The 15,510-nt window shown below is 36.5% G+C and overlaps 1 protein-coding gene across 1 annotated transcript in view; it reads left to right on the top strand.

Moving 5' to 3' along the window:
- LOC131675463 (beta-alanyl-bioamine nonribosomal peptide synthetase ebony) overlaps window positions 1–15,510 on the top strand; it is a 964,295-nt gene that overhangs the window by 102,247 nt on the left and 846,538 nt on the right. The window contains exons 2-3 of the mRNA XM_058954451.1: window positions 8,939–9,065; window positions 9,224–9,350. Of these exons, the coding sequence (XP_058810434.1) occupies window positions 9,057–9,065; window positions 9,224–9,350 (136 nt within the window). The 5' untranslated portion in view covers window positions 8,939–9,056. The remainder of the gene's footprint in view (window positions 1–8,938; window positions 9,066–9,223; window positions 9,351–15,510) is intronic.

Here is a 15,510-nt window from a genome sequence, read left to right as displayed (position 1 = left end):
AGAGCGTACGTTCTCCAGGGCTAGGTGCTTGTACTACTAGCCTAAGATGTATGGTCAGGTCAGGGAGTACGTAAACAGTTGCCCGGTGCGTCAGCAATGCAAGGTGGAACAAAGAGCACCTTGCGGGCTGATGGGTCGTAGACAAGTGTCACGTCCCTGGCAGGTGGTGGCCGGTGATATCACTGGTCCATTTCCCAAAAGCTCTCGAGGTTTTAAGTACATCTTAGTCTTTATAGACTTGTTTACTCGCTTGTTTACTTTTTTACTTGTTTACTGGGTAGAGTGTGTTGCAAAGCCAATGGGAAGACAATCGCAAGGGAATCATACGAGAGGATTGTCACTAGGTTTGGCGCGCCAGAGGTATTCTTGTCGGATAATGGAACCGAATTCAAGAATCAGGAAGTCGATTCATACCTCCAGACTAACGGTATTCAGCGCGCCTTGACTCCCGTGTATAATCCCCAAGCGAATCCCACAGAGCGAGTAAACAGGACACTCAAAACCATGATCACGTCTTACGTAAGCCGTGATCATAAGAGCTGGAATGAACACCCGTCAGAGTTCAACTTCGAGTTGAACTCGGCAACTCATAGCGCCACGGGATATAGTCCTGTGATGCTCATGTTTGGACGTCAGCCGGTACCTTCTTTGACGTTCAGAAGAACCCAAGATCAGCCGTCTCTTGAATGTTCGGAGGGTCAAGCTGTGGTGGATTGGGCTGAACATATGGAGAAGCTCCCTAATTTATGGGAGAGGGCCAACTCCAAGTCAAAGGAGGAAGCTGCGCGTCAGGCGGCTTATTATGACCGGGAGACGGCAACCCAAGATTAAGGTCGGAGATTGGGTTTTGAAGAGGAACAGGATTCTCTCTTCGGCTGCCCAATGCATTTCAGCCAAATCGGCGCCGAAATATGCCGGTCCGTACGTTATTGAAGAGGTTTGTGGTTCCAACACGTACAGATTAGGCAATCAGCTGGAGATCCTACCCGAGCTCTTCCATGCCAAAGACCTTAAACCGTACTACGGTCCGGGTGAGGATGAGGAAAACGAGTAAGTTATCGATCCTCGCGGGCCGCAAAATAACCAGCCGTTGGAGGAGGCGAACGATTCCGCGAATGCGTGCGAAGATCCGGGAGGGGATTTACCAAGCCAGCAGATCGAATTACGACTGCCGTAGATAAGGATCCCACCGAGACGTCGGATTTACCGGTATCTGCCCCAACCAAGAGAGGTCGAGGTCGACCTCGAAAGGTCCAAGAGACGGTCACCGGTCCAGTAAGAGGCAATGAAGGAAACTAGAGGGAGAGGTAGGCCTCGAAAGACCGTGCCCGTCGTGCAAAGGATAGTTGGGCCGATAAACCCGAATGGTAACCGACGAGGGCCAGGACGTTCTCGCAAAGAATCGCGAGAGAACGTATAACTTGGTGGGATGCGGCGTATATTAGGATTTTTCTTCGCGCAGGGATTTTCATCCGAGATTTTTTGTTTTGGATGTTACAGATGGACCGGAGAATTGTCGTCGAAGAGGAGACCTTCGAGGTGGTCACGCAGATGCTATTAGATCTGCAACTGGGCTCTGATGCGACGCAGTTAATTGAAGATCTGCGGAGCTTCACCAGGGTCTTGTTGGAGGGGACCACCCGAAGGGAGCGTCGCAATGCTTCGGCGGCAGACGTTCTCCGGGACTCATCGTGGGACGCCCCGAAGAAGGCTTCCCAGGACACTTTGATACAGACGGAGGACCAGGACAGTGTCGAGCGTCCCAAGTCCACAGCGGACCAGGGGTTGCAGACCGTCAAGTCCGGCGTACCCCAGGCGTCGGACAGTACGAGCCAATGCCCAGGACCCAGGGAAACCTGTGGGGCATCGCACTGGATCTGCAATCACTTCCGTATCCCGGAGCAGCCTACTCTCCTCCTCGACTTCAGACACGTACGTCTGGGGATCAACGAGGTTGATAGTGCCTGGTGGTTCGCTCAAGAGCACCAGTCTCAGGTTCAAGAGCAGCTGAGGGGCTGCTACATCTGTGGGAAGCCTGGGGTGACCAACTCCCAGCGGTGCCCGAAGAAGGCTACACACTGGCGCTACCCGAAACATCGAGCGCCAGGTGTAGCCAAACGATGATGTAAGCCCTGGAGGGCAAGAAAATTAGCCAAAAATAAAGAAGGGTGTTTGTTATTTGGTCCCTTTCCTTCTTTATTCTTTTTCAGGTTCCTGATGGCGGAGAATCGCGAGTATTCGTCCTGCCCGGGTAGTCAGGACTTGGATGGGGTTGCAACGGTAGTCGATTTAATTAATCGAACCGTTCGCGATTCTGCTTCTCGCGCGTTAGTTCTAACAGTTAAGAGAGAGAGGGGGAGCGCGATCTTTTGAATAGGCAGATACGCCTCAGCTGTGAACGCGAATTTACCGCCGATTTGTTTTCCGACGAATAATTAGTTTTCTGGGACAATTTCGTGCGTGAGTGCAACGGTATTCTCGAGATAAAAAGCAGCAGCAAGTAGCAGTGCAGAAGCAGCAGATTGTAGCTAATTGGAGGCAGTACAAGGCAGCGCAGCTGATAACACAGGACCACAAATGGGAACCGGAAAAAATCCTTCGGTAAAATTGATATCCTATATGTATTTCGACGCGCTGATTCCAAATCCGAGGTCCACATAACCCCAGCACGTCGTGTTCAAGGACATTTGAAGGTCAAATGCATTTACTACGGAAAAACATAAAATCTGACCACGGATTCGGAAAGAGCGGGAAATTTTACGTCCAAATATGTATTTTCTATTTTTTCCAACATGACCCTCCAAGGTCATCTGAGGGTCAAATGACTCACCGATCGATAAAATTCATGTATTCCATATACATCATTACACTACAGATTTTTAACTATAATTTGGTCACGTATCTTTAGGTATTTCGACGCGCTAAATCAAAATCTGAGGATCCTCGGTCTCAAATTCAAATATGAGTTACGGTGAGAACTTAGTTCATGGTTGTGTTAGCTCTCTTTATGGTTTTCTCGCGCGGATATTGCCAATCGATTCCAGTAATTAAAATTCACCTAGCTTGATATATAGACTTGATTTCAGATAGTGATGTCGATCAAAAAGATTTACGAATGACGCGTTCTTTTATTAGCAAACGATCTGCGGAGCGCTTTTCTTTTGTGTGGAGTAGTAGTGTCTCTTTTAAGAGACCAACAATAGTCTGACATCATGTTCACATCCCAATAGCCTTGATATCTTCTTTCGATGTCTTTGAAGTCTTGGTGGAATCTCTCTCCTTGCTCCTCGCTAAAGTCTCCTAAATTTTCAGGAAAGTAATCAAGATGAGAATGAAGAAAATGAATTTTCAAATTCATCAAGCAACCCATTATTTTGTAATTATCCAACATCTCATTTACTATATCTTCGTAATCGTCGTCTTTATTATTTCCTAAAAATTTATGCTGAACTTCTCTAAAGCTTTGCCACGCGTTGCGTTCCTTTATCGTCATTCTTCTTTCAAATTCTTCATCTCGTAATAGTTCTCTTATTTGTGGACCATCAAAGACTCCTTCGTTGATCTTTGCTTCCGAAAGTTTTGGAAATTTCTCGAAGAGATACATAAAAGCGTTGCTTTCGTCTTGTGAATTTTTCATTGCTTTAATGAACTGTTTGACCAAACCAAGCTTAATATGCAAGGGTGGGAGGATGACTTTATTTGCAGGTATAAGACTTTCGTGTAAAACATTTTTATTACCTGGGGTCAAATTTTGTCGAAGTGGCCATTCTTTTCTCACATAGTGTTGATCTCGGGCACGGCTATCCCATTCACAAATGAAACATGAATATTTCGTGAAGCCACTTTGTTGACCCAACAAAATTGTTGTTATTTTCAAATCTCCATCCAACTGCCACCCGTGAGTATCATAATGCAATTTCTGTAGCAGTAAATCGAGATTACTATATTCCTCTTTCAAGACAATGGAATGACCAATTGGTATAGGGGCGTATATGTTACCGTTATGGAGTAAAACTGCTTTCAAGCTTCTCGTAGAAGAATCAATAAACACACGCCAATCAATAGCTTCATACTCTACGTTTCCAAATTCATTTATCAGTCCTGCAACGTCGTTGCAATAAACTAAATCGCATTCTTTCGAAAAAAATTTTCTAAATTGTTGATCACGATTTCGGTAAAATGTGATGGAAGTACCAGGAGCCAGACAATTTTTTTCTTTCAATCTAGATGCTAATAGTTCCGAAAGTTCTTTTGAAAGTCCCGTGTCTCGAACTAAATCACTCAGCTCTTCTTGATTAAACCCATTAGATGTCTGGTCTTGCTCATCATCTTCTGTATCTTCCATTTTATCAGTGCAACCTCTTCTACTTGAACCCTCTCCCATTGATTCTTCTGTTTGCATTTCTAAAATCTCAGGTTCTTCAGCATCCAAGGTGGCGAGAACAGGAAGAGTTACAGACGTAACGAATGGATAACGTAATTGGGATACATTTTTACGATTATATCCACGTGTATCAGTCAAACAGAAGTAACAGTCTGTATTATGATCTGTCGGATTACGCCAAATCATTGGCGAGATGTATTGCGATATTTTCTGGTGCAGTTGTATCTTACATTTTAAACATATAGTTTTTGGAGTCCAACAGTTGTTTATTTGTTCAGTGATTAAAGGGAAAACTATTTTATAATTTTCTAGCAGTTTATCAGTGAAAGATTCTCTTTGAGTTTTAAAACAAAATTTACCACAAACAACACAAAAGTTGTCAATACGCTCTTTGCATGGTGCCAATTCTATTCTTGTAGCAGTAGATCCTACACAGGCCAAGTTATCCACCAGTGTAGAACTGGAACTGCGGTCGCATGATGACGACGATTGCGGGCCCGCTTGCTCACCCCGACCAACCGCCGATACTGGGCATCCGAAACCCTGCATCGTACTCTTTCGTGTGCCGACCATGACGGCATAATGCCTTCACCCCAGGGCTTTGCCGGAAAACAAAAAAGACAAAAAAAGCCGTTACCCGCCGCCACCACGAGGAGGTGCCCTGGGTTTCGGCACACGAATACAATGTCCTCGCCACCTTGGATGCTAAAGAACCTGAGATTTCGATCAGTAGAAATGTGTCCGATGTAGGTGCTGAGAATATAGAAATGCAAACAGAAGAATCAACGAGAGAGGGGCCAAGTAGAAGAGGTTGCACTGATGGAATGGAAGATATAGAAGATGATGAGCAAGACCAGACATTTCATGGGTTTAATCATTCTTAGTTCGAGACACAGGACTTTCAAAAGAACTTTCGGAACTATTAGCATCTAGATTGAAAGAAAAAAATTGTCTGGCTCCTGGTACTTCCATCACATTTTACCGAAATCGTGATCAACAATTTAGAAAATTTTTTTCGAAAGAATGCGATTTAGTTTATTGCAACGACGTTGCAGGACTGATAAATGAATTTGGAAACGTAGAGTATGAAGCTATTGATTGGCGTGTGTTTATTGATTCTTCTACGAGAAGCTTGAAAGCAGTTTTACTCCATAACGGTAACATATACGCCCCTATACCAATTGGTCATTCCATTGTCTTGAAAGAGGAATATAGTAATCTCGATTTACTGCTACAGAAATTGCATTATGATACTCACGGGTGGCAGTTGGATGGAGATTTGAAAATAACAACAATTTTGTTGGGTCAACAAAGTGGCTTCACGAAATATTCATGTTTCATTTGTGAATGGGATAGCCGTGCCCGAGATCAACACTATGTGAGAAAAGAATGGCCACTTCGACAAAATTTGACCCCAGGTAATAAAAATGTTTTACACGAAAGTCTTATACCTGCAAATAAAGTCATCCTCCCACCCTTGCATATTAAGCTTGGTTTGGTCAAACAGTTCATTAAAGCAATGAAAAATTCACAAGACGAAAGCAACGCTTTTATGTATCTCTTCGAGAAATTTCCAAAACTTTCGGAAGCAAAGATCAACGAAGGAGTCTTTGATGGTCCACAAATAAGAGAACTATTACGAGATGAAGAATTTGAAAGAAGAATGACGATAAAGGAACGCAACGCGTGGCAAAGCTTTAGAGAAGTTCAGCATAAATTTTTAGGAAATAATAAAGACGACGATTACGAAGATATAGTAAATGAGATGTTGGATAATTACAAAATAATGGGTTGCTTGATGAATTTGAAAATTCATTTTCTTCATTCTCATCTTGATTACTTTCCTGAAAATTTAGGAGACTTTAGCGAGGAGCAAGGAGAGAGATTCCACCAAGACTTCAAAGACATCGAAAGAAGATATCAAGGCTATTGGGATGTGAACATGATGTCAGACTATTGTTGGTCTCTTAAAAGAGACACTACTACTCCACACAAAAGAAAAGCGCTCCGCAGATCGTTTGCTAATAAAAGAACGCGTCATTCGTAAATCTTTTTGATCGACATCACTATCTGAAATCAAGTCTATATATCAAGCTAGGTGAATTTTAATTACTGGAATCGATTGGCAATATCCGCGCGAGAAAACCATAAAGAGAGCTAACACAACCATGAACTAAGTTCTCACCGTAACTCATATTTGAATTTGAGACCGAGGATCCTCAGATTTTGATTTAGCGCGTCGAAATACCTAAAGATACGTGACCAAATTATAGTTAAAAATCTGTAGTGTAATGATGTATATGGAATACATGAATTTTATCGATCGGTGAGTCATTTGACCCTCAGATGACCTTGGAGGGTCATGTTGGAAAAAATAGAAAATACATATTTGGACGTAAAATTTCCCGCTCTTTCCGAATCCGTGGTCAGATTTTATGTTTTTCCGTAGTAAATGCATTTGACCTTCAAATGTCCTTGAACACGACGTGCTGGGGTTATGTGGACCTCGGATTTGGATTCAGCGCATCGAGAAACCTAAAGATACCTGACTCATTTGTACGCATGTCTTTAGTTGTGATGATGTATGTGGGAAATACGAATTTGATCTATCAGTGAGTCATTTGACCCTCAGATGACCTTGGAGGGTCATGTTGGAAAAAATAGAAAATACATATTTGGACGTAAAATTTCCCGCTCTTTCCGAATCCGTGGTCAGATTTTATGTTTTCCCGTAGTAAATGCGTTTGACCTTCAAATGTCCTTGAACACGACGTGCTGGGGTTATGTGGACCTCGGATTTGGAATCAGCGCGTCGAAATACATATAGGGTATCAATTTTGCCGGAGGACTTTTTCCGGTTCCCATTTGTGGTCCTGTGTAATCAAGGGGCAGCGGCCGTTGATATTTTTGCAACAACAATTACGGCTGATCACCGTAATTGCACCGCATGGTAGGTGCTCCTTTCGTTATTATAAGCGATACAAAATACATTCGGTATTTTGTCTATTCGTGATAGCGTTATTTTTCGTATTCGCATCGAGCGTTAGTTCGCGGTATAATTCGAATCTACTTTCTCTCTCTTTCTCACCGAATATAATTAATTGTAAAATCTTATTCTCGTTCGTTAGTCTTTCGGTCCTACAAAGACTGTAGTAATTTTTATTAATTAAAGTCTGTTAAATTTATTCGCCGTTTTCGTAATTTAATTTTCCTGGTATCTTAAATAATTGAAAAAGGCTTAGGTTTTAATCCAATTACATCTACGGGATTAAGAAGATTAGGAGTAAAATCGTTCACACTTAAAACTCAACAAGTGTCACAAGACACGTGACTTAAGGTGAGTTCAACTCCGTTTAATATAAGACAACTAGTATAAATCATCTGACGTTAAGGCGAATACACGTACTATCATACGTATTTAACAGAGCGGCGGTTTGCTCTGCATCGTGGGAATTTGTTCTTAAATAAATTTTCCATTTTTCAGATAACATCCCTCGTTACACTATTTTTATGTAATTTTTTGTGTCTTTGTATCGACATTGTAATATTTTTCAATTAAATTGTGATTAAAATTTATCAAAAATTTACACACATTCTTCTATTTTTATCATCACCTTCTAATCCCTACCTTATAACAATTTTAAATATACTTTCTATACATTTCGTAAGTGTAGCTAATCTATATTTGAATTATTATATTTACAATATGCAATATATTATTATTAACATTATTTTCAAATTTTTCAAATAGTATGACCTGAATATTTCAAGAAATTCCTAATTCTAATTATAATAATATTGAATAATATATTTGACATAAATTTTTTCTAATAACTATATATATATATATATATATATATATGTGTTATATTAATGATTCATCTTACTTAATAAATCGCAACTTCAAAAAAAATTTATACTACAATTAATGAAATGAATTGATAATGATTCAATAATTCGACATAAATGTACATTAATGATAATTTGCTATGTAATTCATGATTCTCTATGAAAATACAAATATTCATTTGCATCATATTCGCAATAGAATTATAGGGCATTTAATATAATCTCATTCGATAAGTTAATCATTTTCAATAAATTTGATATGTCAAATGAATTCACTTCATTCGTGATCTATTTGTCTGTGAATGTGTCATGTATATAAAAATTCTATTTACAAATATATTATAAATGGATTGAATAATTTAATTCAATCTAATCTATGTCTATAATTATTATAATTTTTATGTAAAAATATATATTTTCAATTAAATATCACAGTATATATCTGCTTTGCCTTGTACATCCTAATTTATAAATCATAATTTCATTATGTAAATCGCATTATGTAATTTTCACTAATATCAAGTCAAATCCATTCTCGTGCATACGTATTCTACAACTCTTTTTGTAAAGAGACGCATTAAAATGCTACGAGCGAGCATTAGCGAGCGAGGTGTTTTCAGCTAGTTATATAATTATGACATTCTATATTGACGCGATTATTATAATTTAACATTATTAACCATGAACATATCTGTGGATCAATAGGTGCTGTGGATAAAAATTACCAGATATTTAAAGTTTCTCTACTTCATTTGGTCAATGCTGGTCATATAATTAAGTTGTTTAACGTACTTTCTGAGAAGAGATTAGTATTATATTTCTAATGAACAAGGTGAGAAAAGCATTCATCTCTATAACTGCAAAACGGTTTTTTTGGTAAAACATAAAATTTACACTATTAGATAGCACATATTGTAAGGATTTTTGCCAAAAAATCTTAATGCATGAGTGATTAATTAGCAATTATTGTTAATGAATAAAAATTTCCAGATGGACTTATCAGTAGATTTATCGATTTTGAAAGGAGAAATATCTAGCTCAGAACATTTTTCTCTTTTTTCACTATTCAGAGCGACTGTGGTTAAAAATCCAACAAAAATAGCAGTAATTTATGATGGTAATATTTTATTTACTTAATAAAAATATTAAAAAATACTTTAATTCAAGTTGAATCGAACGCTTTGTGACGAGGGTAAGCATTTTGCTTGTCCTTTGTCTACCTACCCTTAATTTCCCCAGCCCTCGGCAAGGCATAATGGCCAGCGTTGGGTGCATAGTGATAATGCGCCTAACTACTAGCCTTTGTTTTAGCTATCAATGATCACTAGATGAGACCGAGCAAGCTCGAAGGAGAATGCCTTGAAGAAGTAGCGAAGGAGAAAGTGAAAGACAGAGAGATAGAGAGAGAGAGAAAGAGAGAGAGTGCAAGCACGAACTATTCAGGTTTAGGCAGACGTGCAACGTACGACTAATTACATATACAGAGGTCAACATCTGTGCAGAGTTTTAGATCAAAATATTGATAAGGGGCCGACTTATCAACCGTTGAAAAAATATTGGACTTTTTTTTATTAATTCGATTTCTCGGACACTAATAAAGATATGGACATGATTCTTCTTTTAAAAGATGCGGAAAGAGTTTCACTTTCAAAATGTAAATAGTAAAATACCTAATCATTTATTTATGTCATTGTTATAAACAATTTTTTCAAAAAATCGGCGATATCTCAAAAAATTCCTTTTCATTTTTTACATAAGAAACCGTTGAGAAAAGCAAGTGCCTGCTATTAGGATTAAGACAGCACTAAAATTAAATGAACCGCGCGCTAGCCGCTCGGCCGCTCGACCGTCCGCTACTCGTGCGGTTCCAACGTTGCTTGCTGCAATTGCCTTTAATGAATAAATAATTTCATATTCTATCAGTCTATATGTATTTATTGAAATAATATACAAATTAATTGATTACATAAGTAATGTAAATGAACTATTTTTTTATACAATATGATATAATATTCAAATTAAATATGTGCTCTCTGCGTTTGATCGGGCTAGAGACCGGCGCATATTTACAAAGCCCGCATTAAAAATGTTTTTTTATCGGACCTACACCATAATGCTCTTAATAAGTTATTTACAAGTAATTTGTTCTAACCTATTTTCTACCATATATTTTTGAATATACGGCATTCTCACGCCCAATCAAACGCACAGAGTAAATGTTTCATTCAATGTTGTTTCAGATTGTACAAAACAATATTTCATTTATATTACTTATATTACTTTCTATTACGTTATATTAAGTAAATAAGTTAATTTAATTTAAATTTAATTACTTATTTATTAATTAATTTATATATTATTTAAATAAATACATATAGACTGATAGATTATAAAATTATTTATTCGTTAAAGGCATTTGCCGCAAGCAACGTTGGAACCGCACGAGTAGCGGACGGCCGAACGGCCGAGGAGCTAGCGCGCGGTTCGTTTCATTTTAGTGCTGTCTTAATCCTAATAGCGGGCACTTGATTTTCTCAAAGGTTTCTTATGTAAAAAATGACAAGGAACACGATGGTGCAAAAATTTAAAAAAAATATCGTTTTTTGAGATATCGTCGATTTTTTGAAAAAATTGTTCATAACAATGGCATAAATAAATGATTTGGTATTTTACTATTTACATTTTAAAAATGAAACTCTTTTGGCGTCTTTTAAAAAAATAATTATGTCCATATCCTTATTAGTCTCCGAGAAATTGAATTAATAAAAAAAAGTCCAATATTTTTTCAACAGATAAGTCGGCCCCTTATCAATATTTTGATCTAAAACCCTGCACACATGTTGACCTCTGTATAGGTAACAAGTCTACCAACTTTGAACAGAATTGGCGATTTGATGTTTTAAACTGTTTGAAATAGCCAAGAATTGCCCATTGTAGAATATAGATTTCGGTGTTCTTTTTAACATTGTTTAGTTAGTTACCAAAGACAACGAATAGTAACATGTTTTTGTTATTCTTTTTAGTCAGTCTTACAAATTGATTGAGTAAACTGATTTAACCAATAAATTTATTTTATATGTTGATTTGTTCAATTAAAGTTCTTTTATATAATTTTCTGTTTATTATTTACGTGAGTTTATAACGTTTTAGGCGATCGTCCTAAACTTCGTGTGAAATATTATTTACACAAGATGTCTGGAAAAACGCTCCGTACGTCTTCTCGCGTCCCATTTCAAACAACGACACGGTCACAAACTGTGCCGCTTTTACCGATGTTCCTACCATCACAACTGAAATGGATTCATAACACATCTTTCACTAAATACCGAATCTACAAACAATCCAGGATTCTACAATCCACAATCATTAATGACTCGACTATCTCTCTTCCGATTCTCGTCACTGTAGATTCATCTGACTGTTCGACAACATTACATCACAACTCAACTGCGACAGTTGGTGAGTGTCAACTAGATGTTCACGATACATCTGCGATACGTCATGTCGTACCGATACTACGGGAGGGCGGGGCATGCGCGGCACCTTAACTTTAATCCACAATTATATTTTCAAATATGACTTTTTCGAAAATTAAATTACATAAATAGATAGCTTGAATCATTGAAACATAGAATTGAACGTTGAAAAATTTTTTATTTCATCCCATTTTCATTTTTAATTTCGAAAACGAAACCATCAGAAATTGCTCTCCATGCCCCACTGGTGGGGATAGAGTGGCACCCCCCTGGGGCACAAGTAGCACACGCGAAGGCGCAAGGCACGAGTGGCATACGCTGCACGAATTTAGAAAATAGATAATTAATAGAACAAATACAGATTTACTTACGAAATTTTATTTCAGTTAAATATACACTTACTAATGATAACCTCACAAATTATTGCATTTTTATTAATTGATTAGTATCACAATATTTGTACTGTAATTAGTAAGGTTTAATTTATAAAATAATAAATACTATCAAATTAAAATATGATAAATAATTATAAATAATAATTATTATAAATCACAGCTGTAAATTTAAAGCTTGCATTAAATCTTCGTTCATGTAACAAATTTCTACCTGTTCTCCATTGAAAAGTGCACTTTCAGTATTCACAACAGCTGAGTCTGGTAAAGATAAAAATTCATTATTTGACCACGGAGCTAGATTATCATTTGAAAAAAATTGTGATAATGAAGAACCATCGACGACTTGTTCGTGATTTCCATGAAAATTATTTTGATTTAAGACTTCAAGTGGTCTGCATATTTTACTTTGCTTTCCAGTAGCTAAGGTAGAAGTTTGCTTTCGTTTCCTAGTGAGAGTTTTTTTTTCTGTTTTTTCAATTTCCATGTTTTTTTTTTTAAAGTCATATTTTCTGCATTTTTTGTTCTTGGCTTTTACTTGTCAATCTTTTCTTTCTTCATAGTCATTATTTTCTCAGCAATCAACTTATTTTTATATGATTCGCTACTGACTGCTGCATATCCTTTTCTTGATTTTTTGTGTGCATCGTTTCCACTAGAAATATTTAGAGATTCATTGGCAGATTCTTTTGATGATTCAAATGTACAATGAGTGTTTCCACCATTTTACCCATTCCTCCTTCAGTGTGTGCTTTCAAGGATGAACTCTATAAAAACAACAAATAATGAATGAAAACCTGAACTCGGAGTTAAAGAAAGATTACAAAGAATATTATTTACCAAGTGGTTGATGAGGTCTTTGGCTTGTAGAATGTATGAAAGAGGGATTGTGACCTCTTGGTGTGATGACATATTATTTGATAAAGAGTGTTGAAGTGTAGCTGCATCTGAGGTTGACATATGGTGAAGCGTATAAGTTGGAATAGATTTATTATGATGGTTTTTAGGATTAGCGTCTTCTTGAGAATGGATTATTTCCCTCATAACCTCTTCAAATCGCTGAATATTTCTATCTGATTCTGAAATTGGATCAAAAGGTCATTTTTAATAAAAATTAAAGGAAATTATTAAAGTGTGAGTGCAACGAGGAAAGTTTATATAAGAATAGTTTTGTGTTAATCATTTACCTTGATTATTATTGTTGTTGGATTTATTTAGAGATGTATCTCTTGAAGCACTGAAATCTTATTCAGAAAATACATTGGGATTGAAGGGGTATATCCCACATTTTTTGAATGCATTGACTGCGGTTTCCATCTTAGCTGATGATGGAAATCTTAAATGATAGAATTTCTCAAAATCATTCAGTTTCTTCTGTGACACAAAATAAAATGACCAAGATTACAAAAAATCACAACAAACCATTTGACTCTCAAAAATGATTAAAAAATTTTGAGTCTTGGAAATACCACAAGAAAAGTTTTACTCTTGTCCGATGTCCAGAACAGGGAAACTAGGTTATGTTAAGTCTTCAGAAGCGGGTTTAACATCGAATGAACAAGCTTCTTGAGTTAATGATTCTTCACAACCACATATTAGTAGGATTCTTAGTAATTTGAAATTTTTTCAATTTGAAGGACTTGTCAATGGGATTTCTTGTATTTTTAAAATTGACTCAGGCTCAGATGTGACTATTTTCAATTCAAGGTTTATGGATTAACTTATTAATTTACTACCTCTAAATGGGAATAGATTGAAATATCCTACAGCCCGCTTGGTACACTGGTTTATTCGGTTTTGATGATTAAAGACATTATCAAGATATCTGATTATGATAAAATAGATTACATCAAGAGACGGGTCTTTTGGTTTTTACAGAAGATGTAACCTGTTGGATAATATCTCATTTGACACTACTATATTATTTGGAGAATTTGAATTATCATTAAGAAAGTGACCCTTCAGCTATTTGCAAAGGATTACTCCACTTGGTGTAATACTTTCTTTAATTTTGTTATTTTTCTTTTTTTCTTCAGATTGTTGGAACGACAATCTAAATATGGAGAGAATAATGTAGAATATAGATTTCATCGTTCTTCTCAACATTGTCTAGTTAGTTATCAAGGACAACACATTCATGCAAATGATAATCTTAATTTAGGTCTTTTTGAAAATTATGTTAATTATGTTTTCTATATCCGATCACCATACGTTTCTTATGTTGATATTAAATACCGAATTTCAATTAAATACCGAACACTATCTGGCTTTACAGTCTGCTAAACTCTTTTTGTTTAACTATCCATATTGGTGCATTAAAAGCACTTTTTGATTTTCTCACTAGGTTATAAGATATTAGTTTTTTATTTCATTAATCATAATATTCTGTAATTTTTATGGCAAAGGAAATTGTTTTACGAAAACAGGTTTGTCATCAGTTAAAGGGTGCCGTTAGTATAGGCAAAATGCCGGGATCGGGAAACTAAGTTTAAAGGCACATTTTACATATAAAAACAACGCGTTTGCCACTAACCCGAGCTTTTAGACCCCCCCTCTATGTTTCTATATGGCCAAAAAACGATATTTTTCAAAATTTATTATTTTTCTCCGCAACGGTGCACATATTTCTTGTAATAACACAAAAACAGGTAATTTTTTTTTCTTAAAAAAATTCTGATAATATTCAAAGTGAAAAAAATTAGGTTTCTGAAAGACTTGCATAAAATTTTGTCTTCCAAATCGTGTATTTTTTAACGAGGAATCTATTGATATGGTTAAAATGTCGGTTATCGTGGTGGGTCTTGAAAAAAATCGAAATAAATGCAATTTCCGATTTTCTTGTTGGTTTTCCGATGCTGTCGCTTTGTATAACCCTTCTGTATCAAAATTAATAGCATCAATGAGTTCTACGGAAAATTATAAATTGAAAATATACTTCAGTCAATAATATGGGGTCATCGCTGAAATATTCATTAAAAAAAATTATTCAAGGAAAATTGGCAATATTCAAACTGTGGGACTAGAGATAGGTACAAAAATGAATAAAAATATAAAATTATTGGAATCAGACGAATATTTATTGGAGTTTTTGAGTTCGTAGAATTCATATATATATGGATAATTTCATTAGTTTTTTTAAATTGGCTGCGAAAGAGGGTCAGCCAATTTCCCTAACACCTTTTTCTACGATAGAGTATTTCAGATGAAGAATTTTGCTATTTCAGATTTTCGTTAAAATATATATTTCGTTGTGGATCATTGCAAAAAATCGAGAAATTGAGTTTTTTACTTTTTACTATTTTGTAATTTTTGTCCGCTAATTCTTCATAGAAGATTTCCAGATGAAAACAAGGAGCACCATTCGATTCTACAGAACAAAATACTTGAAAAAAAATGCATAATACTTTAC

The sequence above is a fragment of the Phymastichus coffea genome, unplaced genomic scaffold (assembly GCF_024137745.1).
Source record: "Phymastichus coffea isolate CEN01 unplaced genomic scaffold, Cenicafe_Pcof_1.1 PCOF00001, whole genome shotgun sequence".
Lineage (NCBI taxonomy): Eukaryota > Metazoa > Arthropoda > Insecta > Hymenoptera > Eulophidae > Phymastichus > Phymastichus coffea.
The sequence above is the reverse complement of the archived record's forward strand: the minus strand, read 5'-3'. Positions and strand labels throughout refer to the sequence as shown.